Source organism: Vulpes vulpes, chromosome 9, assembly GCF_048418805.1.
Source record: "Vulpes vulpes isolate BD-2025 chromosome 9, VulVul3, whole genome shotgun sequence".
Lineage (NCBI taxonomy): Eukaryota > Metazoa > Chordata > Mammalia > Carnivora > Canidae > Vulpes > Vulpes vulpes.
Window position 1 is genome coordinate 6,678,859 of NC_132788.1, and position 24,284 is coordinate 6,703,142.

Sequence of the window (24,284 nt, forward strand, 5' to 3'; positions counted from 1 at the left end):
TAAATGCCCACTGATGGATGAATAAGTAAAGAAGATGTGGCTATAGATATAGACATAGATATACATGTGTGTCTGTGTCTCTGTGTACATATATGTGTGCGTATGCATATAGAATGGAATATTATTCAGTCTAAAGAAGGAGATCCTGCTATTTGCAACATGGATGGACCTGAAGGACAGTGTACTAAATGAAATAAGCCAGATACAGAAAAACAAATATCACCTGATCTAATTGATATATGGAATATATATGCAGACAGTCCTTGACTTAATGACAGTTCAACTTTTGATTTTTTGACTTTATGATGGTGTGAAAATGATATGCCTTCAATAAAAATCTTACTTTCAGTTTTGAATTTGGGTCTTTCTCAGGCTAGCAATATGTAGTATAATCCTTTCTCCTAATGCTGGATAGTGTCAGTGAGTCACAGCTCCCAGCCAGCCATATGAACACAAGGATAAACAGCCGATACACTGACAACCAATCTGCAGCCATATAAACACTCTGTTTTTCACTTTCAGTACAGTGTCCAATAAATTACATGAGATATCCAACACTTAATTATAAGATATGCCTTGTGTCAGATGATTTTACCAAACTGGAAGCTAATGGAAGTATTCTGAGCACATTTAACGTGGTCTAGGCTAACCTACGATGTTCAGTAGGTTAGGTGTATTAAATGCATTTTTGTGGGGTTTTTTTTTAAAGATTTTATTTATTTATTCATGAGAGACAGAGAGAGAGAGAGAGGCAGAGACACAGGCAGAGGGAGAAGCAGGATACCTGCAGGGAGCCCAATATGCCCAATATGGGACTCAATTCCGAGATGCCAGGATCACGCCCTGAACCAAAGGCAGATGCTCAACCACTGAGCCACCCAGATGTCCCTTAAATGCATTTTTGACTTATAATATTTATCAGGACATAACTCTATTGTAAATTGAGGAAGATCTTTTTTTTTTTAAGAACTCATAGTAACAAAAATGATGGTTATGGTAAGCTTGAGTGTTGGAGTAAAGGGGTGATTTTTCAAAAAGTAGAATGGTGATTGTCAGGGGTTGGAGTTTGGGGGTCACGGTAAATTATTATTTAACGGGTATAGAGTTTGTTTTGCAAGATGAAGAGTTGTAGAGATGGATAATGGTTATGGTTGCACAAAATACATTATATTTGATTTAAAAAAATTTTTTTAAATTTTTATTTATTTATGATAGTCACAGAGAGATAGAGAGAGAGGCAGAGACACAGGCAGAGGGAGAAGCAGGCTCCATGCACCCGGAGCCCGACATGGGATTCGATCCCGGGTCTCCAGGATCGCGCCCTGGGCCAAAGGCAGGCGCCAAACCGCTGTGCCACCCAGGGATCCCTGATTTTAAAAAATTTTTTAATTTAGTGTGTTAAAGTGTACATTACATAAGATTTAACATTTTAACTGTTTTGAGGTGTTCAATCCAGTGACATTAAGTACATTCACACTGTGCAACCCATTAACTCTCTATCCTCCCTTCCTCCTGGTTCCTGGAAACCACGTTCTATTTTCTGTCTATGTCAGTGTGTCTATTCTAGGTAGCTTATAATAAGTAGATCATACAGTATTTGTCCTTTTGTGTCCCTTTGGTAGTATGTATCAGCATTTTAAAAGGTGAATACTATTTCTTTACATGCATATACTACATTTTATTTATCTGCTCATCCATGGATGGACATTTGGCCCTGAATTTCAATCAGTAGAAAATTAGATCCTGGTGAGTATTGCCTGATGTGTTCCTCCCCATTACTCTGAAGTGGTAGGTTAGTCAACACCATCCACTTCTCTGGGGGGAACTAACACTTTCTGCATCACTGGATTTCTGCTGCTTAACTTATATACAAATACCACACGCAAGGAAAGACTATCACTCTGATGATACATCATATTTTTACTTTTTCTCTCTCTCTCTCTCTTCTCTACCCACTTTGCCCTCCTAAAGGGTACTTCTTGTGTCCCAGTCAGGAATTATATTCAGCTTTGAACACCAGAGACACCACCACACAGTAACTTAAATGAAGGCATACTTTTGCTCTTGGAGAAAAGAAATCAAGAGATAAAAACTCAAGGACTGATAAGACATCAGTTATAATGTCATCATCAATCTAAGTTCCTTCTGTCTTTATACAGTCATCTGCATCCTCATTCTCTTAATGGCTGCCAGAGCCTCAACCATCACGTCCACATCTCTAGCAGAAGAGAAGAAGGGACAAGGGCAAAACAATTATAGTCTCTTTTCAAAAAATTTTCCTGGAGGCCCCACCCAATGGCTTCTGCTGTTGTAACACCTCACAGGATTATGGTAGACAATTAAATAAATTCATTGTAAAACTGAATAAAGAAAATCTTATTTAAAGTGGAGTCAGTTGAGGCACCTGGGTGGCACAGTCAGTTAACCATCTGACTCTGGTTTTTGCTCACGTCATGATCCCCATGCTGAGCATGGAGTCTGCTTTGGAGTCTCTCTTCCTCTCCCTCTACACCTCCTGCTCATGCCCTCTCTCAAATTAATTAATTAGAGACTGTTGACCAGAAGGGGGAGCTCTCCTGCCCACCCCAAATCATCAATCGCAGACCCCAACAGGAAGAGACAGTACCTTGCATTTCAAGCAGAAAGAAGCCTATGCATTACCACTCCAGTAGGAAGAAGAAGGATTATTTCCTTGCCCAGCAACAGTGCAGCCAATGAGAGGCTGCCACAACTCAGCCAATGAAAAGTCACTGTACTTGGAAACTCCAGTTTATTCTCGTGGGCTTCTTGTTTATAACAGCCCCTTCCAACTCCCCCCTTCCCTCTATGAAAGCACTGTTCCCCTCTTTTGTTCTCTGAACTTTCCTATGGTTTTGCCATAGCTTCCATGTCTGGAATAGAATATAATTTTCTGCTATTTCCAAATAAACCCACTTTTGCTGGTAAAATAACGGACGGTTTTTGTCTTTGAGGTTACCCAGACATAAACACATTTACTGCCATGTGTGCTGTTGGCGCTGTGTACGAGCTAGCTATCATTATTACTCATTGGCTGGAAGTGTGTCCCATGATGACTCAGAAAGGGAGGTCATGCCCCCTATAACATTGGGGGTCTGTTGGTATGGAAGAAGAAGAGAAACATATTGGACAGGCTGGTAACTGTGCTGCCACAATATCTGTCTCACTCTTTGTAATATCACCAGTGCTAGACACAGGGCAAGGGCTCATTAGTATTTGCAGAAGGAACGAAGGGAAGGAAGTAGAGAGGATGACAAACCAGCAAGCAGGTGACTGGCTTTAAAGAGGCAGTGTAGAACCAGTGGTTAAGAGTGCAAACCCTAGAGCCAGATCATCAGGACTCAAATCTTAGTTAGAGATTTACTGTGTAACTTTGTGGGAATTGTGCATCTCCCAGGACCTCAGTCTCCTCCCCTATAGAATGGGAATGATATCAGTTCCCACCATGGGGCATCGTTATGAGAATTAAATGAGATAATGCATAGAAACTATCTGCAATATAAATGCTCACAACTTTTTAAAAGCATCATTGGGCACCTGGGTGGTTCAGTTGGTTAAACATCTGCCTTCCGCTCAGGTCATGATCCCAGGGTCCTGGGATTTAGCCCCACATGGGGCTCCCTGCTCAGCAAACAGTCTGCTTCTCTCTCCCTGCCCCCAGTTGTGCTATCTCTCTCTCTCTCTGTCAAATAAATAAAATCTTTAAAAATAAATAAATAAAAGTATCATTAACCTTTCTTGCACAGCACCTCACATAGTTGAAATACTGGGTGAAACCTTCATGAGCCCAGAATCTGGTCAATACTTTTATAGGTTCAACTCAAATTTTCTGGGGAGCAAATAAAGGATTTAAAATTTCACCATAAAGGAGTGCCTGGGTAGCTCAGTCAGTGAAGCATCCAAGTATTGATTTCAGCTCAGGTCATGATCCCAGTGTCCTGGGATCAAGCCCAGCATCAGGCTTCCACTTTGGTATGGAATCTGCTTGAGGATTCTGTCCCTCTCCCTTTGCCCCACCTCCCATTCACATGCACTCACATGTGCTGTCTCTCTCATAAATAAAAAAATAAATCCCTTAAAAATTCTGAAACTTCACCATAAACTACAAAACCATTTATCAGTATTATTAATGATAATGCAACTAATATTTTTAATGTTAACTGCCATAGGGGCAACAGGACAGATAAGGTACAACCATCCTGACTTGGAGATACTGACACAATGATCAGATGTGATTTTGCCAGATTCATGGGTCACAAGAGAGTTACATGTAATCCTGAAGTCTTAATGAAAGAAAAGGTCAGATCTTGTTTAGAGATCTGGAAAACTTTTATGGATGAGTTAGAATTGGAGACGGGCTTTCACTGAAGGCAAGGAAAGGAGGGTCTGGGAAGACAAATATCCCTCACAGAGAGGACAATGTGAATCAGGTCACAGAAGCAGGAAGGCAGATGGCACACTTGGAAACACGTTAACTGGAAAACAGAGAAGTGTTGAGAAATCCAGCATGAAGAGTGTTGGGACCACAGTGGACTAAGAACATCAAAATGAGGAGTTTCTACAGTAGACACTGGGGTAACACTGAAGTTTCTGGGTAGAAAACGTGATCTCAGGATGGATCTCATAGTGACGTAGTGTAGGGTGGGACAAATAAAATGGGATTCCACTGAGAAGGCTGTCGTCCTGATGCAGCTGAGGCTCGGTAAGGGACTGATGGGCAGAGAGAGAAATGATAAGAAGCAGTGTCCAGGCCACACTTTGAGTCACAAATGGTTGATTTCATGCACAAAAGATTAAATTTCAAGTATAGCTGCAAGACTTTGATGCTGGATGAGGAGAAGGATGGTGATGTTAACAGGCCATTCATCCAACAAATATTTATTAAATAACCTATAAAGAGGGGCACCTGGGTGGCTCAGTCAGTTAAGCGTTGGCCTTGGGCTCAGGTCATGATCCCAGGGTCCTGGAATCGAGTCCTGTATTGGACTCCCTGCTTAGGAAGAGCCTGCTTCTCCCTCTTCCTCTGCCCCTCCCCTTGCTTGTGCATTCTCTCTCTGTCGAATCAATCAATCAATTAATCAATCAGTCAATCAATGCAAGCCTGTTATGAGCCAGGAAGTGTTGAGGAGGCTGGGATACGGCTCTGTAGAACAGAGAGCCTGTGTCTTCCTGGAGCTAACCTTCTCTCATTCATTCTTGGTCAGGGAATGGAAGGTTGAGGAAGATCTGCTTTTAGGAAGAGAGGTATGAAGCACAGCAGGCAAAGGAGAAGCAGTCAAAGGGCAGGATAGAATGCCAAGGTGCTGGGGGCAGAGTCATAAAGAGGAGGCTGCCAAAGTACCCGAGGGATGACGGGTGATTAGTGGGAGCAGCCACTCCACAGTGGCTTCCTGTCCTCGACCAGGAGCCTCCTAGCTGGTTCTGTCCCCAGCACTTTCCCTACCAACACTTCCTTAACAGTGCAGCCATGAGAATCTCCCTAAAATCAATGGTCTAAGTACAAATCCCTGAGGATTCACCTGCCTTGCCACCGCATCTATGACCACAGCTGTTCTCAATCCCTCCAACCTTTCGCTGAAATAAAAACGATGCGTTCTCCCTGTTTTGCTCCTTCATTCCTGGATGGAGACTGGACTGGAACAGGGGAGATGCCAGAGTAGAACCTAAGGAGAGGCCCGTGAAATAGTTCATTAACGGTGTTGAGGTGGGGCGAGACAAAATGTGAGGTTTTTATGGATTCCTGTGTAGGCTTCTCGGAGCTGGTGCAGACAAAAGAAACACTGAGGATGTTGCACAGGTTTAGGGGCACCTGGAACACGTTTCACTGGTGACACACTTGGAAAATGTCTTTGGAAGAGCGTGGCAAACGTGAAGCCCTACAGTTTCCAATGTTTAGGTTAACATGCCAAGAGACAGTTTTGGAGGGTGAACAGTAGTGGGTATAAACTCTAAAATGTGGGCAGCCCGGTTTAGCGCTGCCTTCCGCCCAGGGCGTGATCCTGGAGTCGTGGGATCGAGTCCCGCGTTGGGCTCCCTGCATGGAGCCTGCTTCTCCCTCTGCCTGCGTCTGCCTCTTTCTCTCTCTCTCTGTGTCTATCATGAATAAATAAATAAATAGATAGATAGATAGATAGATAGATAGATAAATAAATCTAAAATAAAATAAATAAAATAAAATATAAAATTAAATTAAATTAAATTAAATAAATAAATAAAATAAAATACAAAATAAAATAAAATAAAAAATAAAAATATATAAAATAGAATTAAAATAAAATAAAATAAAATAAATATAAAATAAAATAAAATAAATATAAAATAAAATAATAAAATAATAAAATAAAAAATAAAATAAAAAATAAAATAAAATAAAATAAAATGATAAAATAAAATAAAATAAAATAAATAAAATAAATAAAATAAAAATAAATAAAATAAAAATAAATAAAATTTAAAAATAAAATAAAATAAATAATAAAATAAAATAAATAAAATAAAATAAATAAAATAAAATAAAATAAAATAAAATAATAAAATAAAATAAAATAAAATAAATAAAATAAAATAAATAATAAAATTAAAAAAATTAAAATAAAATAAAATAAAATAAATAAAATAAAATAAATAAAATAAAATAAAATAAAATAAAATAAAATAAAATAAATAAAATAAATAAAAAATATGAATCCGTGCGTCGCCGGCTTTCCGAGGGGACCCGCACCGAGCCCTCCCATCCCTGGCCTCCCGAACTCTGCGGGCGAAAGAACTACATTGCCCATAAGGCCCCGCGCGGCGGGCCGGCGCTCCCGCCGGGCATCCTGGGAAACGTAGTGCGCGCCTTCCATAAATGGCCCCCGCCAGCATGGCTGCGCCCAGTTGGGGCGCGTATGTTTGTTTCGAACGTGGGGTTGGGCCGGCTCGTGGGGCTGGGCTGGAGGCAGTAAGTGGGGCTCGGCAGTCGGGGCTCTCGGGGTGGGGCCGCGGGGGCGCGGTGGGCGGCACGTCTGAGGACGCTGGGGCGAGGGGCTGCCTCGGGGGGTCGGGTCAGCTGTCCCCGGCCCGCGGACCCTGCGCCTCCTCGCGCCCCTGGGCCCCGTGGCGGCCTGCAGGGCTGCGGGGCTGCGGGGCTGGAGGGCCTGGGGGGCCTGGGACGGGGGGAAACCGCAATCCAGACCACGAACTCGAGGCCGGACTTCCAACCAACTTCCATTTTTTGTGCCCCCCCCCCCCCCCCCCCGGAACGGGTTGCAAAGGAATATATTGCATTTCAGGATTCCTGTCCCTTAGGACCTGTGCAGGGCGCTTTGCATTTGCCATCTCCGAGTGGCCCTCCTGCAGGAGGGGGGCGTGAGCGGGCGCCGTTGGCATCACCCCAGGCGTCACCCCAGACCAGGCGGAGGCCCTTGAGGCTCCTGGGTTGTAACGGCATCCCCACCCCCCCACCCCGGGAACCTCTCCTTAGGGCTCTCCAGCTTTGGGATGCAGTACTCAGCTGCTGTAAAGAGGAGTTTGTTCCATTTCATCCCTTTGAGTGCCATAATCTGGTGCAAGAAGTGAGAAGCTGAGATTTCAGGATCTGATGGATGGTCCCCAAGCCCTTGTCAACAACCCTCAAGAGTCTAGGGTTTGGCTTTGCGCCCCTGGCGGGACAGGACAGGAGATGTAAAGAGGGGTTTTTCTTTCTTTTTTTTTCCACTGGGGATATATATCAATAGGCCTTTTTTTTTTTTTTTTTTTTTTGGGTAAAAGCAGCTGTTTATTATTATTATTATTGTGAGCCAAACCCTGTGCCCCAAGTGCCTTTCTTTAAAAAAAAAAAAAAAAAAAAAAAAGTCTCTTGTTGGGTTTAAATGACCCTGCATGGTAGGTCATTTAAACCCATTTGACCTATAAGAACAGAGGTTTAAGTGACTTGCCTGAGGTCACGCAGGGAGTGTGGAGCACAGATGAGAAAAATCAGGTCTTGCGGTCTCCAAAGCCTGATGAACTTTCTAATGGATGCTCCCAAATATAAGATCGGGGATGTGTGGAATGTTTGTAGGATGAGTGGATAAAGAAGATGTGGTCTATGTACACAGTGCAATGTGACTCAGCCATTAGAAACGACAAATACCCACCATTTGCTTCGACGTGGGTGGAACTGGAGGGTATTATGCTGAGTGAGATAAGTCAGTCAGAGAAGGATAAATGTTATATGGTCTCATTTGGGGAATATAAAAATAGTGAAAGGGGGGCAGGCTGGGTGGCTCAGCGGTTTAGTGCCGCCTCAACCCAGGGCGTGATCCTGGAGACCTGGGATCGAGTCCAACGTCGGCCTCCCTGCATGGAGCCTGCCTCTCCCTCTCCCTCTGCCTCTGTCTTTGCCTCTCTCTCTGTGTGTCTCTAATGAATAAATAAATAAATAAAAATATTTTAAAAAAATAGTGAAAGGGAATAAAGGGAAAGGAGAGAAAATGAGTGAAAATACCAGAAAGGGAGACAGAACATGAGAGACACCTAACTCTGGGAAAAGAACAAGGTGATGGAAGGGGAGGTGGGCAGGGGGTTGGGTGACTGGGTGACGGGCACTGAGGGGGCGCTTGATGGGATGAGCATTGGGTGTTATGCTAAATGTTGGCAAATTGAGCTCCAATAAAAAAAAATTTTTTAAAGCATTTAAATAACATGCCCTATTTTTTTTTAAGGGCAGTGCTTAGTTTCACAATGTTTGGGGATCTGTTTGAAGAAGATTATTCCACTGTGTCAGATTATCAGTATGGAAGGGAGAAGAAATTAAAGACCAAAGGGTTGGAGCCACCGGCTCCTAGAGAATTCACCAATTTAAGCGGAATTAGGAATCAGGGTGGAACCTGTTACCTTAATTCCCTTCTTCAGACTCTTCATTTCACACCTGAATTCAGAGGTATGCTGTGTTACATGCTTTTGATTAGTAATATGTACCCTTCTCTCTCCATGTAATCAATTATGCAAAGTTATAAATTATGTTAAAGGTGTGTCCCACGGTATGTGTTCATTGTTGCTAATGTAAGAAATAAATTGGTAATTCTCTCTCTAAGGGAATGTGAAGCTTACATTACCTTAAATATATTCTGTGCAATCACAGTAATTTGTAGTAACAAACAAATAAGGCAATGGATTTCTAATGCCTATAATTTCACATACAGCATAAAGAGTTTTGCCTGCCTTCGTTATCGTTATGCTATTTGTATTTCTGAGTTTTAAAATTTCTCTAAAGTAGTAAACGCTCCAGCCAGAGTTACCCAAAAGAATTCTATCCCGCCTTTTGGAGTGGGGATGGGGTGTCCTTTATACAATCCACAATCATTGATCTGCAATTCTGAAATCCAGGACATTGCAACATCCTGATCTGAACTTGTTTGGTGTTGGAACCTGACCTGATGTGAGGTTGTTTATCTCACTTAGGTGAGATATGTTTATAATAGGAATATTAACTCTTTGATTAATGGATACTGTTTATCCCAGTCTCTGCTAGGATGTAATGTTAATCTATATGACCCCTTCTTCATATTACCTTTCTAAAATCTTGAAATTCCAGAGACCAAGATGTTAGACGAGGGACTGTGCATAAAGAACAGAAACACACTCATATTAGCTCAATTGAAAGGGGGATTTACTGTAAGAATATAGGGGAATCTTGAAACCACCTATAGGAAGCCAGCCTGACCTCATGGGACCCTTGATTTCTTGCCCCTGTTTTTCTCTATATGTTTGTCTCATGCCCATCTCTGCAAACTAGCTTCCTCCACAAGGATCTTAGTCTCCATGAGCCCTTGATTTCACTGTGAACATTATCTGCATGTGGCCCTGATTGGGGCCTTCAGCCACTAAGCTGCATGACTGGCTCAGCTCTCCACAGCGTCTCCATATACTAAGGACAATTTGGCTCATCCTGCATCAGTATTTCATCCCTCTTCCCATCACTACCAAATTCAGCAAATTTTTTGACATTTTCTGTTGCTTCTAAGCTTAGAAAGACTTCCTGCCTCCAGAGATTTAGTAAATATTTACCATTGTCCCCTTCCCAGGGCCAATCTAATGGATTAAACTGCATGTGGGATTTCATAATGGTGCTATTTGTCTAGGACCTCATCCTCTCTGTAAAAATACTCAGTTATTCCACCATTAGAAATTTTCAACATAAATTTCAAAAGATTCCTAGGGAGTGTAAAAGTTGTCCAAGTTTTCATATAGTAGAAAAGTAGCCTTAAAAAGAGACTGAGAGGGGTACCTGGGTGGCTCAGTCGGTTAAGCATCTGCCTTTTGGCTCAGGTCATGATCCCCATGTCCTGGGATTAAGCCCCAAGTCGGGCTCTGCTCCGTGGGAAGCCTGCTTCTCCCTCTCCCTCTCCCTCTCCCTCTCCCTCTCCCTCTTCCTCTCCCTCTCCCTCTCCCTGCCGCTTTGTCTACTTGTGCTCTCTCTCCTGCTTTTTGTCTCTCTGTCAAATAAGTAAATAATTAAAAAGAGTAAAGAGAGACTGAGAAAGGTGTTTGGTGGACAAGCAGTTCAGGTCACAGAGAGGGCCACTGAGCGAGGATAGGGCTGAGTAGAGAGGTCACTGAGCAAGAGCCCAGGACATCTTACTCTCAGCAAAGGAGACCATTGGCCAGACATATGGGCTTGTATCTTAGTGTGGCCTGTGCATTCCATGTGAGGCTACACATGAATCCTGATGCTTACTAAAGTGGAGATATAATTTAGAAAGGGTAAAAATTAGCAGATACGGGTGGGAAGAATTCTGGAACTTTTTTGGAAGGTATCTTGAGTCGGTAGGGCTGGATTGGGTTCCACTGTACTGGTTCAGGATGGGTAAGAGTAGTGGGAAATGATTATAAAAGTCCTTGTATGGTTTTATGCTTTAACCTTTATGTTTGTAGCTCATTTCTCCCCGGTTCCTGCCAGGAGCTCTAGGAGGAATATAACATTTACAGCAGTAATCATCAGGGTAGCAGTGGTTTTCAAAGGGACAGTACCCATCCCATCCCTTCTCTCCCTGGAGTAGGTCAAAGTTTCCTAGTAGGAGTTCCCATCTAGTTTGAGTACAAACTTCCCATAAGATTCACATATGTCCCAGTGGGCAGCATGCCCAGATTTGGAAGTATAAAAACAATTGTGGAGACTGGCCCTGGGTTACCAACTTATTTTTCCAGGTAAGGTCACTACCATCTGTTATTACCTTAACACAGAAATTCTTTTACCAAAAAAAGGAAGGGCGTGGGCTCAGGTTAAAGATGACCTTTTCTCTTGAAAGGAGGGTTGGAAACCTCACATGTGGCTTATAAATGAACACATGTGATACTGTTATATATTGTGTATTTCCTCGTGTGGCTTTTGGGACCCACTGCCATAGACAATGGGAAGCCATCAAAGATTTCTGATGTTTTTATTTTTATAAGCATAGTTTTCCTTTTATAGATCTTTGCTGAAAATTTAGCGTGCTACATTATGGACTCAGTGGTTAAAAGTAATGTTATCAGGAAGTAAAATGTGTAGGGTAACTGTTTACTGCCACAATCATACTTCTGAATATTTAACAGATTTTATTTACTGGAGGCTTTGGCTTTCTAGAACAGTTTTTAAAAATGAAATAACGTCATTTATATCTCTGATTCTATGTTTTGTTTAGAAGCTTTATTTTCCCTTGGCCCAGAAGAGCTTGGTTCATTCGAGGATAAGGATAAACCTGATGCAAAGGTATTAAATCTACGATTCACAAGGTCTTTTTTGGGGGGTATTGAAGAATTGTTTTTTTCTAAGGAAGGAATTAAGTTCCTTAATCATAGAAACTCATAATTTTATCATAATTGTATTAATTACCAAATATTAATCTTTATTTTCAAAAAGTCACGTGGCCTGTATACCTGACTAGTAATGGAATCTTCCTTCCAAAAAAGAATTACTTCAAATATAGTGCTGCTGCTGCTTTATGGACCTAGGTTGGTCAAGAAGATATTTGCAACTGACCCAACACTAGCCTACCAGAAAATCTTCATGCACGTATTTGTAACCAGAAAAAGTAGAAACTAGTGTTCTTTCAGTTTGGTATTCTGGAAATAAGCTGAGTGAGCAATTCGTATTATAAGAACATCTCTAATCTTGTTCCTCCTGGCTTTGAATACCGTTAAGTTTATTGCTTTCAGGCTAAAATCTGCACTTCTTTTTTTTTTTTAACTTTTTTTTTTTTTTTAATGATAGTCACAGAGAGAGAGAGAGAGAGAGAGAGAGAGAGGCAGAGACATAGGCAGAGGGAGAAGCAGGCTCCATGCACTGGGAGCCCGACGTGGGATTCGATCCTGGGTCTCCAGGATCGCTCCCTGGGCCAAAGGCAGGCGCTAAACGGCTGCACCACCCAGGGATCCCATAAAATCTGCACTTCTTAATAGAAGTCTTCTGTAGTCCGGTCCAGCTCTTCTCAAACCACCTGTGTTGCAAAGAGCCAGTTTTTGAGTATTTCCTTTTGTTCCCAATCTCTTGCAGATCATACTCTGCAAGATACGATAAAAAATGTGGTGGCAACGTCAAATTGCCGTAAAAGTATCTAAAGTCTTATTCTCACTTTAGCTACAAAAGTCCAGTCTGCCCACCAGGCTCTGAGCATCCTTCTCTGCCTGCCCTAACCCTCCCCCTCCCCACACCAAGTAAGGCAGGAAGATGGTGAGGCAGGTGCAGCCAGCCCTGTCGCCCTGTGAGGTATCCAGACTCCACAGTGAGTAGAAGTCATGACCAGGAGATTCCTCACGGGGGTGTGTCTCTATCTGAGAAGTTTCAGAGGAGAAGTGAACTAGGAGAGACTGAAATGACTGGCAGTAATGGATCATGGAGTCTCTTAGGGCCTATGTGGGTGCTCATATTGATCTGTACTGTGTCAAGGCAGAAAAATCCAGATCACTAAAAAAGTTTTAGATTGAATTAGAATTTTTAAAAGAAAAGTGAGTCTTACTTCACCCTGTGTAATAGTTACAAACCGTTTCCTGATTGAACTGAATGAACTAGAAGAGAAGAGAAAACTCTTTTGCAGTTCTTTTGAAACATCCCAGGCAACACCAACATTTCATTTAGAAATGCATTTACCTTTCGTTCAGGTTCGGATCATACCTTTACAGTTACAACGGTTGTTTGCCCAACTTCTGCTCTTAGACCAGGATGCAGCATCCACAGCCGACCTCACAGACAGCTTCGGGTGGACCAGCAATGAGGTATGAAGGTCGGCTTCTCCAAGGAGCAAAGTTCTCAGCAATAGAGAGTAAACACTGGCTTAATAATGTTATCTAACCTCCTCTAATTTTTGTCTTAGGATCTCAAGAAATAGTTGAAATAGTTACTTCCCATGTTAAGTAACTACAAGCCAGAACTTGCTCTGTGCAGGATTTTATGGACGGGTATGATTTGGCATGGGAGAGAGGGTTGTGGGTGCAGGGAGAAGTAACAAGAGCTGACTTTTACAGCCTCAACCCTTGATAAAGCCTAGTTGGGATACAACATCTGCTACAGAGAAACTGGCATGTATATAACAAACTGCTAATCAGCTCAAAAAGCTGACCGGCAATAATTGTGTCTGCCTTTATGACGTGCTTTTGTGTTTGAGTCTGGGTATCCTCACTGGAACACTCGCTTCAAGCGAGAGGAGCAAACGTTCTTGGCAGGTCTTTTCATTTTCCCTGTCCTGCTCTTCTCTGGACTCTCTTCACTTTCTTCCTGTATCCTCCTGTGTATGGATGCTCTCTCATTTTCCATTGGATGTTTCTAAAGGGTGCTTCACTCTATGCAAACACTGAATATGTCAGCAGTGAGTAAAGGTGCTTGTCAATACTGATAGGCTGCGATTTTTTTCATGGAACCGATGTGTTCTTGCAAAAGAGAGGTGTGGGAGACTATCACAGATTTTGAAGAGGCAATGGCAAGAATAATGTTATATTGCCTTCAAAAGTAAAGTTTACACTCCAGTCTCCCTGCAGGGAATGCTCTAAACCGGATGATGCTGTGGGCTTTGAAGAAAATGGGGTATCACACAGTTAAATTTCTGGTGTGGAGGTGGTACTAAGGGTTAATTCTTCCCTTTAAAACAAGGAAGTGTTAAAAATGGCCACTCTGTTGAGATACGATTCACATACAAGAAGATTCACCCTTCAGGGTACAAGTCAGCAGTTTGGTACATTCACAGAGTTGTTACAACCACCACAGAAATCGATTTTAGAACATTTCACACACCCCTCGAAAGAAGCCCTATACTCTTGGTAGTCACCGACCCCCAGACTCTGGCAACCACTCACCCCCTTTCTACCTTGATGGATTTGCCTGTTCTGGACATTCGCAGAAATGGAATTTTGGGATATGAGATCTTTTGAAACTGACTTCTTTCACTTGAAATCCTGTTTTCACGATTCAAGCCTGTTATATAGTATATGTCAGACTCCATTTTATTGTCAAGTAGTATCTTACTGGAGTGATGGCCACATTGTTTTTTTTAATCTTGTCATTAGCAGAAGGATTTGCCTTTTTGATCCTGAGCTTCCTTTGAGTCACTCATTTCGTACTCTTAGAGCAGTGAAAACCTTACTTATTTATTAATTCCTAAATAAAATCTCTCCAGAAACCTGCTAGGACTGGTAGAGAGGGACTCAGAAGCACCTTTTCCAAACTTAGACTTGTTCAGAAACAGCTTGAAAACTTGCACAAGTTCCCTTCAGAGCCGGTTATACTGGAGAAATTCACATCCTCCAGGGGCTTGTATGTTAACAAACAAGATCCTGAGGCCCACTTCTTGCTCCAGATGTCATCCACTTCATCAGCTTTTTTTTCTGTGAAAGTTTTCATTAAAATTGTCCTCCCTTGTGGTCTGTACTTCACCTTTCATTGCTACTCTACCTCCTTTCTACCTTTCCTGTCAAAGTTGCTCATGACCTCCACTTTCCGGGTTCCTAGAGACACCTCTCTGCTCACCGTGGGCTCTCAGGAGCACTCATGCCGCACTCAAAGCAGCAGCTCCCACCGGTTCCCATGACCTCGTCTCCTGGTCGTCGTTCCCCCCCCCCCCCCCCCCCCCCACTGCTCTCCTAAATCAGCTCTGCTTCTGAGTGTTGGTGGCCTCCCCCGGCTCCCATTTATCTCGTTCTGAAGGCAATCAGTCTCTTCTTCACACATAGTTGTGTGACTCATGATGGAGTGAAGCAGGTGCCATCAGAATTTTTCTCAGCTTTCTGTTAGTGGGTCTTTATGTGCAAGTAAAATTCAGGTTCTTCTCAAATGCTGCTCATTCAGATCCCCTGATGTGAGACTTCACCTACGCTGCCAGCTCTTAGAGACTACTCTGTGCCCGTTGTGTTTCCCCCATCCCCTATGGCATGGCCACGTGCGTGGTGTCCCACATACATAAAAGCACTTTCCTGTTTTCAAGCGAGTTCAGTTATATGTACACCCTGAATGCCACCTATTCGTATTTTCATTTTGGAGTGAAAATCAGAGTAGCAGTGATCTCTTAACGTGGTCTCAGTTCATGTAGCTTAGTCATCCTTATTATTTGATCGAAGCTTGACCTTTGGATTTCTAGATAAGTCTTGTGTTGTTTTGTTTTTTGTTTTTTTTAACTAATACCACTTTAAAAATCTGTTTTTAAAAATCTGAAGCACCAAATTACATTTAAAAGTTACCTGTTTTATAGGAAATGAGGCAACATGATGTGCAGGAACTGAATCGAATTCTCTTTAGTGCTTTGGAAACCTCTTTAGTCGGGACCTCCGGCCATGACCTCATCAATCGTCTGTATCATGGAACCGTTGTTAACCAGGTTGTTTGTAAAGAGTGTAAGAATGTCAGTGAAAAGCAGGTGAATATGCAAGCGTGTTGTAGTAATAAGTTTTATTGTAAGTTGTAACACACGTACTTAATTAAACCTTTGATCTGTAATACCACATAAGGAGCGAAGTGTTTGTTACTAGAAATAACCTTTTTACATTTTTTTATTTTACTGTAATTACACCTCAATCCTCAACTTACAGTCCAGCTTTCTTCATATAAACTGAAAGAAGCAAAGTACTCTGATATTAGAAAATATATTTGGGGCACGTTTATAGGTAGAGATCTATGCCCACATGAGAAAAGCCAAGGTCATAGTTGGTGGGGTATTATAACAAAAGTTAATTAAGGAAGTAATAGAGAATACTAAGGGATGTTTACATTGATAAACGTCTATAATTAAATATTGGGTTTCATTAATTAACGTCCCTCAGAAATTTTATCTGTACGTATGAGTTTATGTTGTCCATTGAATCTCATCGGAAATTAGATATTGGAAATTTGCTCATGACATAAAATAATCTCTGCTTGCTCTATAAATCTTGTACAGCGCCTGTTTGCATCACTGAACAGTTGTCCCTCAATAAAAATCTCTATTTGTTATGGCAAGAGTTAGAGAAAATTGCTGTGTTTGTATGAGTAAAAACTTATATGCCATTTTCTAAATTTTGCATTAATTGCTTTTTTGAGTATGTATACTTTTTCTATTTTCTATGAAAGAGTTGGGGATAGAAAATGCTTTCTGGTCCTTTTTTGTCCTTTTTGCCTGTTCTACTAGAAGGTTTGGTCAGCCTAGTTTGGAAATATTAAGATGTGTGTTTTTGGGTTTCCACATTATTGACTTAACTATAATAATTCACAAAGAAATTTCAAGAAATCATGTATATGAAGACACATATTTTCAACATTGATTTTTCATACATGCATATTATACATTACATATAAGTGTTGCTTGTATTACTTTATATTTCCACCATGAACTAGATAGAATTTTATTATTTTACAGTCCCTGTAATAACCCCTTAGAGGAATGCTAAGCACACACATAAAACTGTGAATGATTTAAGCTTGTCAGATTTTAAGTGTGTATTACTATAAGTAAGTTGTAATTCAAATGTAGTTATAGTAGTGTCACTAGACTCCTGTTTACAAAATACTCTCCTCTTAATTTTCATAAAAATACCTTTTTATCCTGGCTCAGAATAATTTTTTTCTTAGAACTTCCTTGGTGTATCTTAAACCAGCGCTAGCAGAAGAGGAGGAAGCGGGGTTTACATTAATCTGCCCTGCCCATGCTGCTCTAGTCTAGAGACAACTAATAAGCACTGCACACTTGGGTCAGATGTGTGCCCAGTGGTTTGTTTTATTTCCCACTAAAATAGCTTTTATAATAGCTTCAGTGAATTTAGGAACTAGTTCCTGACCTATTTTAAGCCAAATTGTAATTAGATTTAAAGTAATTTTGTGTGATGAATTTCGCAGTATCTTTATCTTTAAACATACAGTGTTTTACGGAAAAGTTATCTGTTATTCCCAATATATGTAGGAGTTGGTGATATGTTTGTGAACTGCTGTGAGATTGCTTTTCCAATATTATATTCATGTGTATTTCAGGAAGACTTCCTAGATCTAACCGTAGCAGTCAAAAATGTGTCAAGTTTGGAAGATGCCCTCTGGAACATGTATGTAGAAGAGGAAGTTTTTGACTGTGACAACTTATACCACTGTGGGACTTGTGACAAGCTGGTTAAAGCTGCAAAGGTAAGGATAGATACCTGCCGCTTTTCAGGGGGCGCACACAGTCCTTGGTAGCATGAAGTGTTGTCACGTGAAGTCAGCTTGTATGAAAAAGTCTGGAAGATACACATGAAGCTCTTAATTGCAACTAAGGATTGAAAAGACATTTACATTCTACATATCTGTATTTTAATTTTGTACTATCAAGAATTCTTTTAAGCTTTCAATCTAATAATTATCTCAACTTCTTTTTCTCCAGGAAAAATTTATTTGTACCTCCGTGTTTCTTAAATATACCTTTTTAAAATAAACTCCCCGTATCCTTGCTTTTGGCAAAGTATCATTAGGAAGAAGACGATATGTTTTTATTTCTCCCAGGAAACTTGTTGAGCTTTCCTTTCTTTGCTTACTACTGCAAAAAAAATGGCTTCATTTTCTGCACATGAGATTATTTTACAATATTGATAGATACACCCTCCCTGACTGACAAATCTAATATGCCCCAATCCCTTGCCCTAGTGGGAAATGCTCATCTTGCCAGTTAAAGGGCTAGACAGGGTACCTCTGGGTTTCTTACCATAAGGATGAAAGGAGGATAAGCCTTACTATTTCACTGCTGCCAGATGATGTGATGAGCTTTCTAGTCAGTGGTTACTGGGCACTGGCATATAGAGCTATCACAAAAGATGGGTTTTTGCACTTACCTGCATGGCAGAGAGCACCGTTCCTAGAGCTGACAGTTACTGAATTTTCCATCAAACAAAATGAGGACTGATTCAGATAACACACAATATTGATTTAGATCCTGGAGGTTGTGAGAATGTTTAAAGAAAAAAAAAAAAAAAACCTAAAAAAAAATCCCTCCATGCCTGTAGCTTTCCCAATAGGATTTGAAACCACAGGGTGAATTTTACATTGTTTAATACGTATTTCCATTCAGCCTTTGCCTTTTTGTGACACACAAATAAAGAAGTTTATTTTTTGCTTATTTATCTTGTATTTCACCTTTGGTGTTACAATTATGATCTAACAAATCTAAAACTCAGCAGATGAAAATTCTTGGAAGGATACTTAAACACGTTCTTAGTTTTATTGAACTTAATTTGCACATTAGTAAAACAACCTTTAGCTCAACAAAAGCAGTTCTTGCATGTACTTTTTATGTTTTGGTATAATTTAATTCTTTTTCAGTGGAAATTTTTTCATCTCAGTACTTATAAAATTGCACTCTAAATTTCCATGTGGTTGTGCTACCTAAATTAACATAGATTTTCTTATTCTGAGCAGTCTTTTCTCAGCCATAGTATAGATGAGATACTCAGAATTTTTAGATGTATTTTTTTTAACTTGTTGGAAAATCTGCCATGTTATAATAGCTGGTTTTTCACTTAACTTTTTTTAACCCCCAATTTGTGGAATCGTTTTAAATACATTTTTAGGAACATTAGATATATATATGTAAAGATAATATAATTAAGGGCGACTTTACAGATGGAAAGGATTTTTTTGGCCACCCCTTACCCAGCATGGTAAGAGGTTGGGGAAAGCTGATGACTTTTAAATAAAAAGCAGCTTAATTTAGTGTTTTGTTTTAAAGGAAGGAAATAAAAAATAACTTGCTTTTAAGGACAGTCATTGTAAAACCCCAATCAATGGATCTTAATGTTTGGGGAGTGAGAGCCCTCTGAAAGTCTAATGAAAGCTGTGGATCTTCTCCCCACAAAAACACATTTGTGCAGACCATATAATATCAAAGGTTCAGATCCACTGAAACTGGTCCATAGGTCCCAGGTGAAGAGCTGCAGTCCTTTGTGAATAAAAGGACCGTGTGCATGCTGGGCAAAGTGGAGGCACCATGGAGGTAGGTGAAAGGCCAGAACTCACAGGGAAGGAGCTGTGTTAGCAGAGCGAGCACCAGTGACACATGCTCATCAGACAGCTTTGATTTTAGGGTATCAGCACTGCAAACATAAATTTGGGTTGTAAGTTTTTAGTTGTTAACATAAATGAGCAGCATCACCCTTAGTCCCATGAAATAGATGAATTCATATTAAGAGCTGACTTCAGTCCAGGGAGATGAATTTATATGATTGAAGGACACATTTCTCTTAAAACTGCATCACAGGTTGCTTTTTCATATCTTAAGAAGCATTATGTATTCTTTTCTCTAACTCTGCTTTTATTTTTTTATTTTTTTTATTTTTTTTGTAGAATCTAACTCTGCTTTTAAAAAAAACTTTTTAAAATTTTTTCTTTCAACAGTCGGCCAAATTACGTAAGCTGCCTCCCTTTCTTACTGTTTCATTATTAAGATTTAATTTCGATTTTGTGAAGCGTGAACGATACAAGGAAACTAGCTGTTACACATTCCCTCTCCGGATCAATTTCAAGCCTTTCTGTGAACAGGTTTGAACAATTTTATTGTGAAATTCTTTCTTTTCTCCTCTCAAGATTGACTCTTTAATTGACCTGGTTTCTGGTTGGCTTATTGCAGAATATTTCCACCTGGCACTGTTAATATTTTGAGTTGGGTAATTCTTTGCTGTGGGGGCTGTATTCCATACATTGTAGGATTTTAAGCTACATTCCTGGCCTCTGCCCACTGAATGACAGTAGCATCCCACCCTGCCACATCACCCTCAGGAGTGACAAAAATATCCAGACCGTGCCAAATGTCCATGTCTCCTGGGGGAGGATATGGGTAAAAATCAGTGCCGGCTGAGAACTACTGGTTTATTACAGTCCTTTTCAATTTCCAAAGTATGAATTTTTTTCAGTTCTTTTTATTAAACTCTCCTTGAAAAAAATCTTTGAAAGGAAAAATTAAGAACAAAATAAGAAATAACCCTACATTAAGGAGAAATTGCCATTAATTAAGTACTTTGCTATTTGGATTTAGTTTACATGAGATGCAATAATGAATTACACATCTAGAAAGTGAGTAGATAATTGGAATTTCACTAGAATTTATAATCCTTGAATCACAGGAAAGTTTTGAAAACAAATTAATGATACAATCAACGTACGATTTTAAAATATTTAAAATGCCATTTTAAAGTATTTTCTAGGGCATCCCTGGTGGCGCAGCGGTTTGGCGCCGCCTGCAGCCCAGGGTGTGATCCTGGAGACCCAAGATCGAGACCCATGTCAGGCTCCCTGCATGGAGCCTGCTTCTCTCTCTGCCTGTGTATCTCCGCCCCTCTCTCTCTCTCTGTCGCTAATAAATAAATAAAATCTTTAAAAAAAAAAAAAAAAAAACCTTAAAAAAATAAAGTATTTTCGGGATCCCTGGGTGGCGCAGCGGTTTGGCGCCTGCCTTTGGCCCAGGGCGCGATCCTGGAGACCTGGGATCGAATCCCACGTTGGGCTCCCGGTGCATGGAGCCTGCTTCTGCCTCTGCCTATGTCTCTGCCTCTCTCTCTCTCTGTGTGTGACTATCATAAATAAATAGAAATTTAAAAAAAATAAAAAATAAAAAAAATAAAGTATTTTCTATATAATTGCAATAAATGCCAAGATCAGAGCCTTGAGACTGTTGTATTTATTATAAATCATTATTTATATGTTTATCAAGACCAGAAAGAACATTTATTAACTAGCTATTGAGTTTCTGTGTATAAAAGTTATATTTCCTTTATTCTTAAATGGATGGGCCTTCCTCTTCTTCAAGCCTGATATCTGAGCTTTTTGGAGTTTTATTGGCATATACAGAATGAACAGTTTTTCCAGAGCAAGTTAATATACTTGCCTCACCTACTTTTACTGCCTGAATAAAACAGTTTTGGCGGGCGCCTGGGTGGCTCGGTTGGTTAAACATCTGACTCTTGATCTCAGCTCAGGCCTTAATCTCAGCGTCATGAGTTTAAGCTCCATGCTGGGCATGAAGCCTACTTAAAAGTAATAATAATAATAATTTTTCAGGATAATTAATTATTTTATAATTTTCCAATTTTATTATGAAATAATTGACAGACATCACTGAGTACATTTAAGGTAGACGGGATGGTGGTTTGACTTACATGTATTACAAAATGACGACACTATAGTTATTAACATGCATCATCTCATATAGAAAAAATTTAGCCCTTTTAAAACAGTTTGTCACATTATTTTAACAAACTTGGAGATTACAAAATTGAAATAGGTAAAACATTGAGTACTAGCTAAGAAATTGACCATAATTTTACATTTTGATTTCTGTATCAGTGAAAAAAATTTGTCACTTTACATCGTTATTTATATCTCTCATCTTTTGCCTGAACCAGACATTGAAAAAAACTACTGTTTGCTTTACAATGTTTCAAGCAAATAAGTTTCTCAGATAACTGGCACCCCTTCAAGTAACATATTCACATGCAAAGGATCTTTTAACCTAAAGTAGATTTTTTTTTTTTTAATGTCAGTGTAAGTGTTCACTGATCAGGTCAGTCATAATTATAGAGCACATTAATTATAAAAAAGATGGATCATAGAAGAAAGAACCTTTTCCTCCTACTAAACTGCCTCTGAACAAACAGCTAGTATTGATAATTGCTTAATTTCCTGTGGTGCAGAGGATGATCATAGGTATGGCTCTGACTTGGAGGTGCATGACCATCTAGTTGGGATACAGGACCAATTCCACAGCTGCAGAACACATTTCTAAAGCAGCATAGCAGATATGACACAAAAATAGTGTTCTCTTGCTAAAACTATCACAGACACATACGGGAGCATGTTTTAATAGCATCTTGGTGCATGTGATCTTAGGCAAAGAACATAAAAATAATATTTTCTGTGTTTTCATGGTTAAGAGGCAGAATTTGCTTAGTTGTGTGATTAGTGTTAGATGAATGATTGTTTTCAGTCTAAGAATTAAAAATTTTTAAATGTAAAGCCAATTGTTCAAATTTATATTAATTTACCCTTAAATAATAATAAACAAGTTTCTTATTTTAAGAGTGAAATTCTTTCTTTCTGGTAATGTATCTTCCCATTTTACTTAAACCATCACCATTTATGCTCTTTTTTTCTCATAGAGTGACACGGATGACTTGGAGTATGTATATGAGCTCTTCTCAGTCATAATACACAAAGGTGGCTGCTACGGAGGACATTACCACGTGTATATTAAAGATGTCGATCATCTGGGAAACTGGCAATTTCAAGTAAGCAAAGGGATTAGTTCTAGTCTTACTATTTTGGTGAGGATTATCTTTTGTCATTTATTATAGCTCTTTACCCTAGAAAATCTTTATAGGCATAGAAAGTAAATACAGCTAGAAGTTTTAGATTATTTCTAAATAGTTTCATATTTAAAACAACCAGCATAGTAGAAACACCTATATATACTCTTCACCTGTGTCCTTCAGTTGTTAACAATTTGTGCAAACAGATACAGTTCACATTATCTAATGAGTGCTGAGCCATCTTAAGGCAAGCTGAAGACACCAGGCTCCTTTCCTCCTAAATCCTTCAGTGTTTATCTCCTGAGAGCAAGAGTGTTCCCTTCCATAAGCATAGATCAAAATCAGAAACTTTAACATTGAAATGATACTACTTCTGTAATAGAGAGTTTATCTTCAGATTCTAACTGTTGACTCATCCAGATCCCTTACAGCATTTACATCCAGATCCTTTACAGCATTTTCTTCCCCCCTCTAGTGTCAAGTGCAGGGCCCTGCATTATATTGAGTTAGCATCTCTCTTAGGGCTCCTGTAATTAGTAACTGTTCCTCAGCCTCTCTTTGTCTTTCATGGCACCAGCCAAAGATGGTAACAATTTTCCTCCTCTATGGTCTTCTAAAAGTTTTATAGTTTTGCCTTTTACATTAAAACTTCTCAGTCTTTCTGGAATGGTTTCCTATGAATGGTGTGTAATTTTTTTTTTTAACTCGGTTGCCCATTACCATTTATTGAACAGTTCTTTCTTTCCCCACCAATCCACAATGCCAGTTCTATCAATTGTTTATGTATGACTCTTTTTTCTATTCCTGGGCCAATACCACATTGTTAATCTCTTGAGGCATCGTAATAAGTCATGATACCTGGTAGAGCAAGTCTCCCTATATGGTGTTATTCTTCAGGAATCTTGGCCTTTTATTCTTCTGTGAACATTTCTAGAATTAGCTTGTCACACACATGCAACACCCATTCTCAGAAGTAGGAGAGTTTTGAACCTGCATATATAAGCCAGATGTATCTTTTCATATTTTAGAGCGTACTATAAAAATTTTTTTGATATTTTTCTTAAGAATTTGCAGATGTTCTGAGGGAGAGTGCTACCTGGAAGTCTAGTTCCAATTATTTGCAATGGGAAGAATCAAAGTGTGTCACTAAACAAATCCGAACTCTCAGTTAGTTTTCTAACATGTAACTAAAACCCAGTGAAATGTCCCAGTGAAATGTACATTATAAACCATTGTGGTAGGATGTAGAATTTACAACATCTTCCTGATTGTCAGACAGTTGGTATTGTTAATGAATAGTTGCACCACATGTAGTAATACAGCCTCTCTTGGTGCCAGCAGTGTTCTAGATGCACTTTCTCTTTGTTGGCATCATCTGCTTTTCAGAACATCTGTCTGCATTTCTGATGCTCCATCCATTGTACTTTGATATCAAAAAGCATTTGGATAATAAAGAAGTCAGACTTGATTTGTATATGTGCTGCCGAAGCGAGCACAAAGTCAGACTTGGTTTGATATTTATCAGGGAGATGTTGACCAGGGAGATGTCC

The 24,284-nt window shown here is 39.8% G+C and overlaps 1 protein-coding gene across 6 annotated transcripts in view; it reads left to right on the forward strand.

Annotated features, from left to right (window-relative positions):
• Window positions 1-6,844: 6,844 nt before the first annotated feature.
• Window positions 6,845-24,284, forward strand: part of USP40 (ubiquitin specific peptidase 40) — a 77,274-nt gene continuing 59,834 nt past the window's right edge. For 3 of the 6 annotated variants that reach the window (XR_011994116.1, XM_072719132.1, XM_072719130.1), the window contains exons 1-8: window positions 6,845-6,958; window positions 8,703-8,920; window positions 11,664-11,731; window positions 13,120-13,233; window positions 15,696-15,860; window positions 17,444-17,590; window positions 19,829-19,972; window positions 22,585-22,713. Coding sequence is in view for 4 of the 6 variants with exons in the window: in XM_072719132.1 (XP_072575233.1) it covers window positions 6,906-6,958; window positions 8,703-8,920; window positions 11,664-11,731; window positions 13,120-13,233; window positions 15,696-15,860; window positions 17,444-17,590; window positions 19,829-19,972; window positions 22,585-22,713 (1,038 nt within the window). In the remaining 2 variants the exon portion in view is untranslated. Of the gene's footprint in view, window positions 6,959-8,702; window positions 8,921-11,663; window positions 11,732-13,119; window positions 13,234-13,358; window positions 13,417-15,695; window positions 15,861-17,443; window positions 17,591-19,828; window positions 19,973-22,584; window positions 22,714-24,284 lie in introns of those variants that run through there. The other 3 variants (XR_011994117.1, XM_072719131.1, XM_072719133.1) reach the window with 2 other exon arrangements.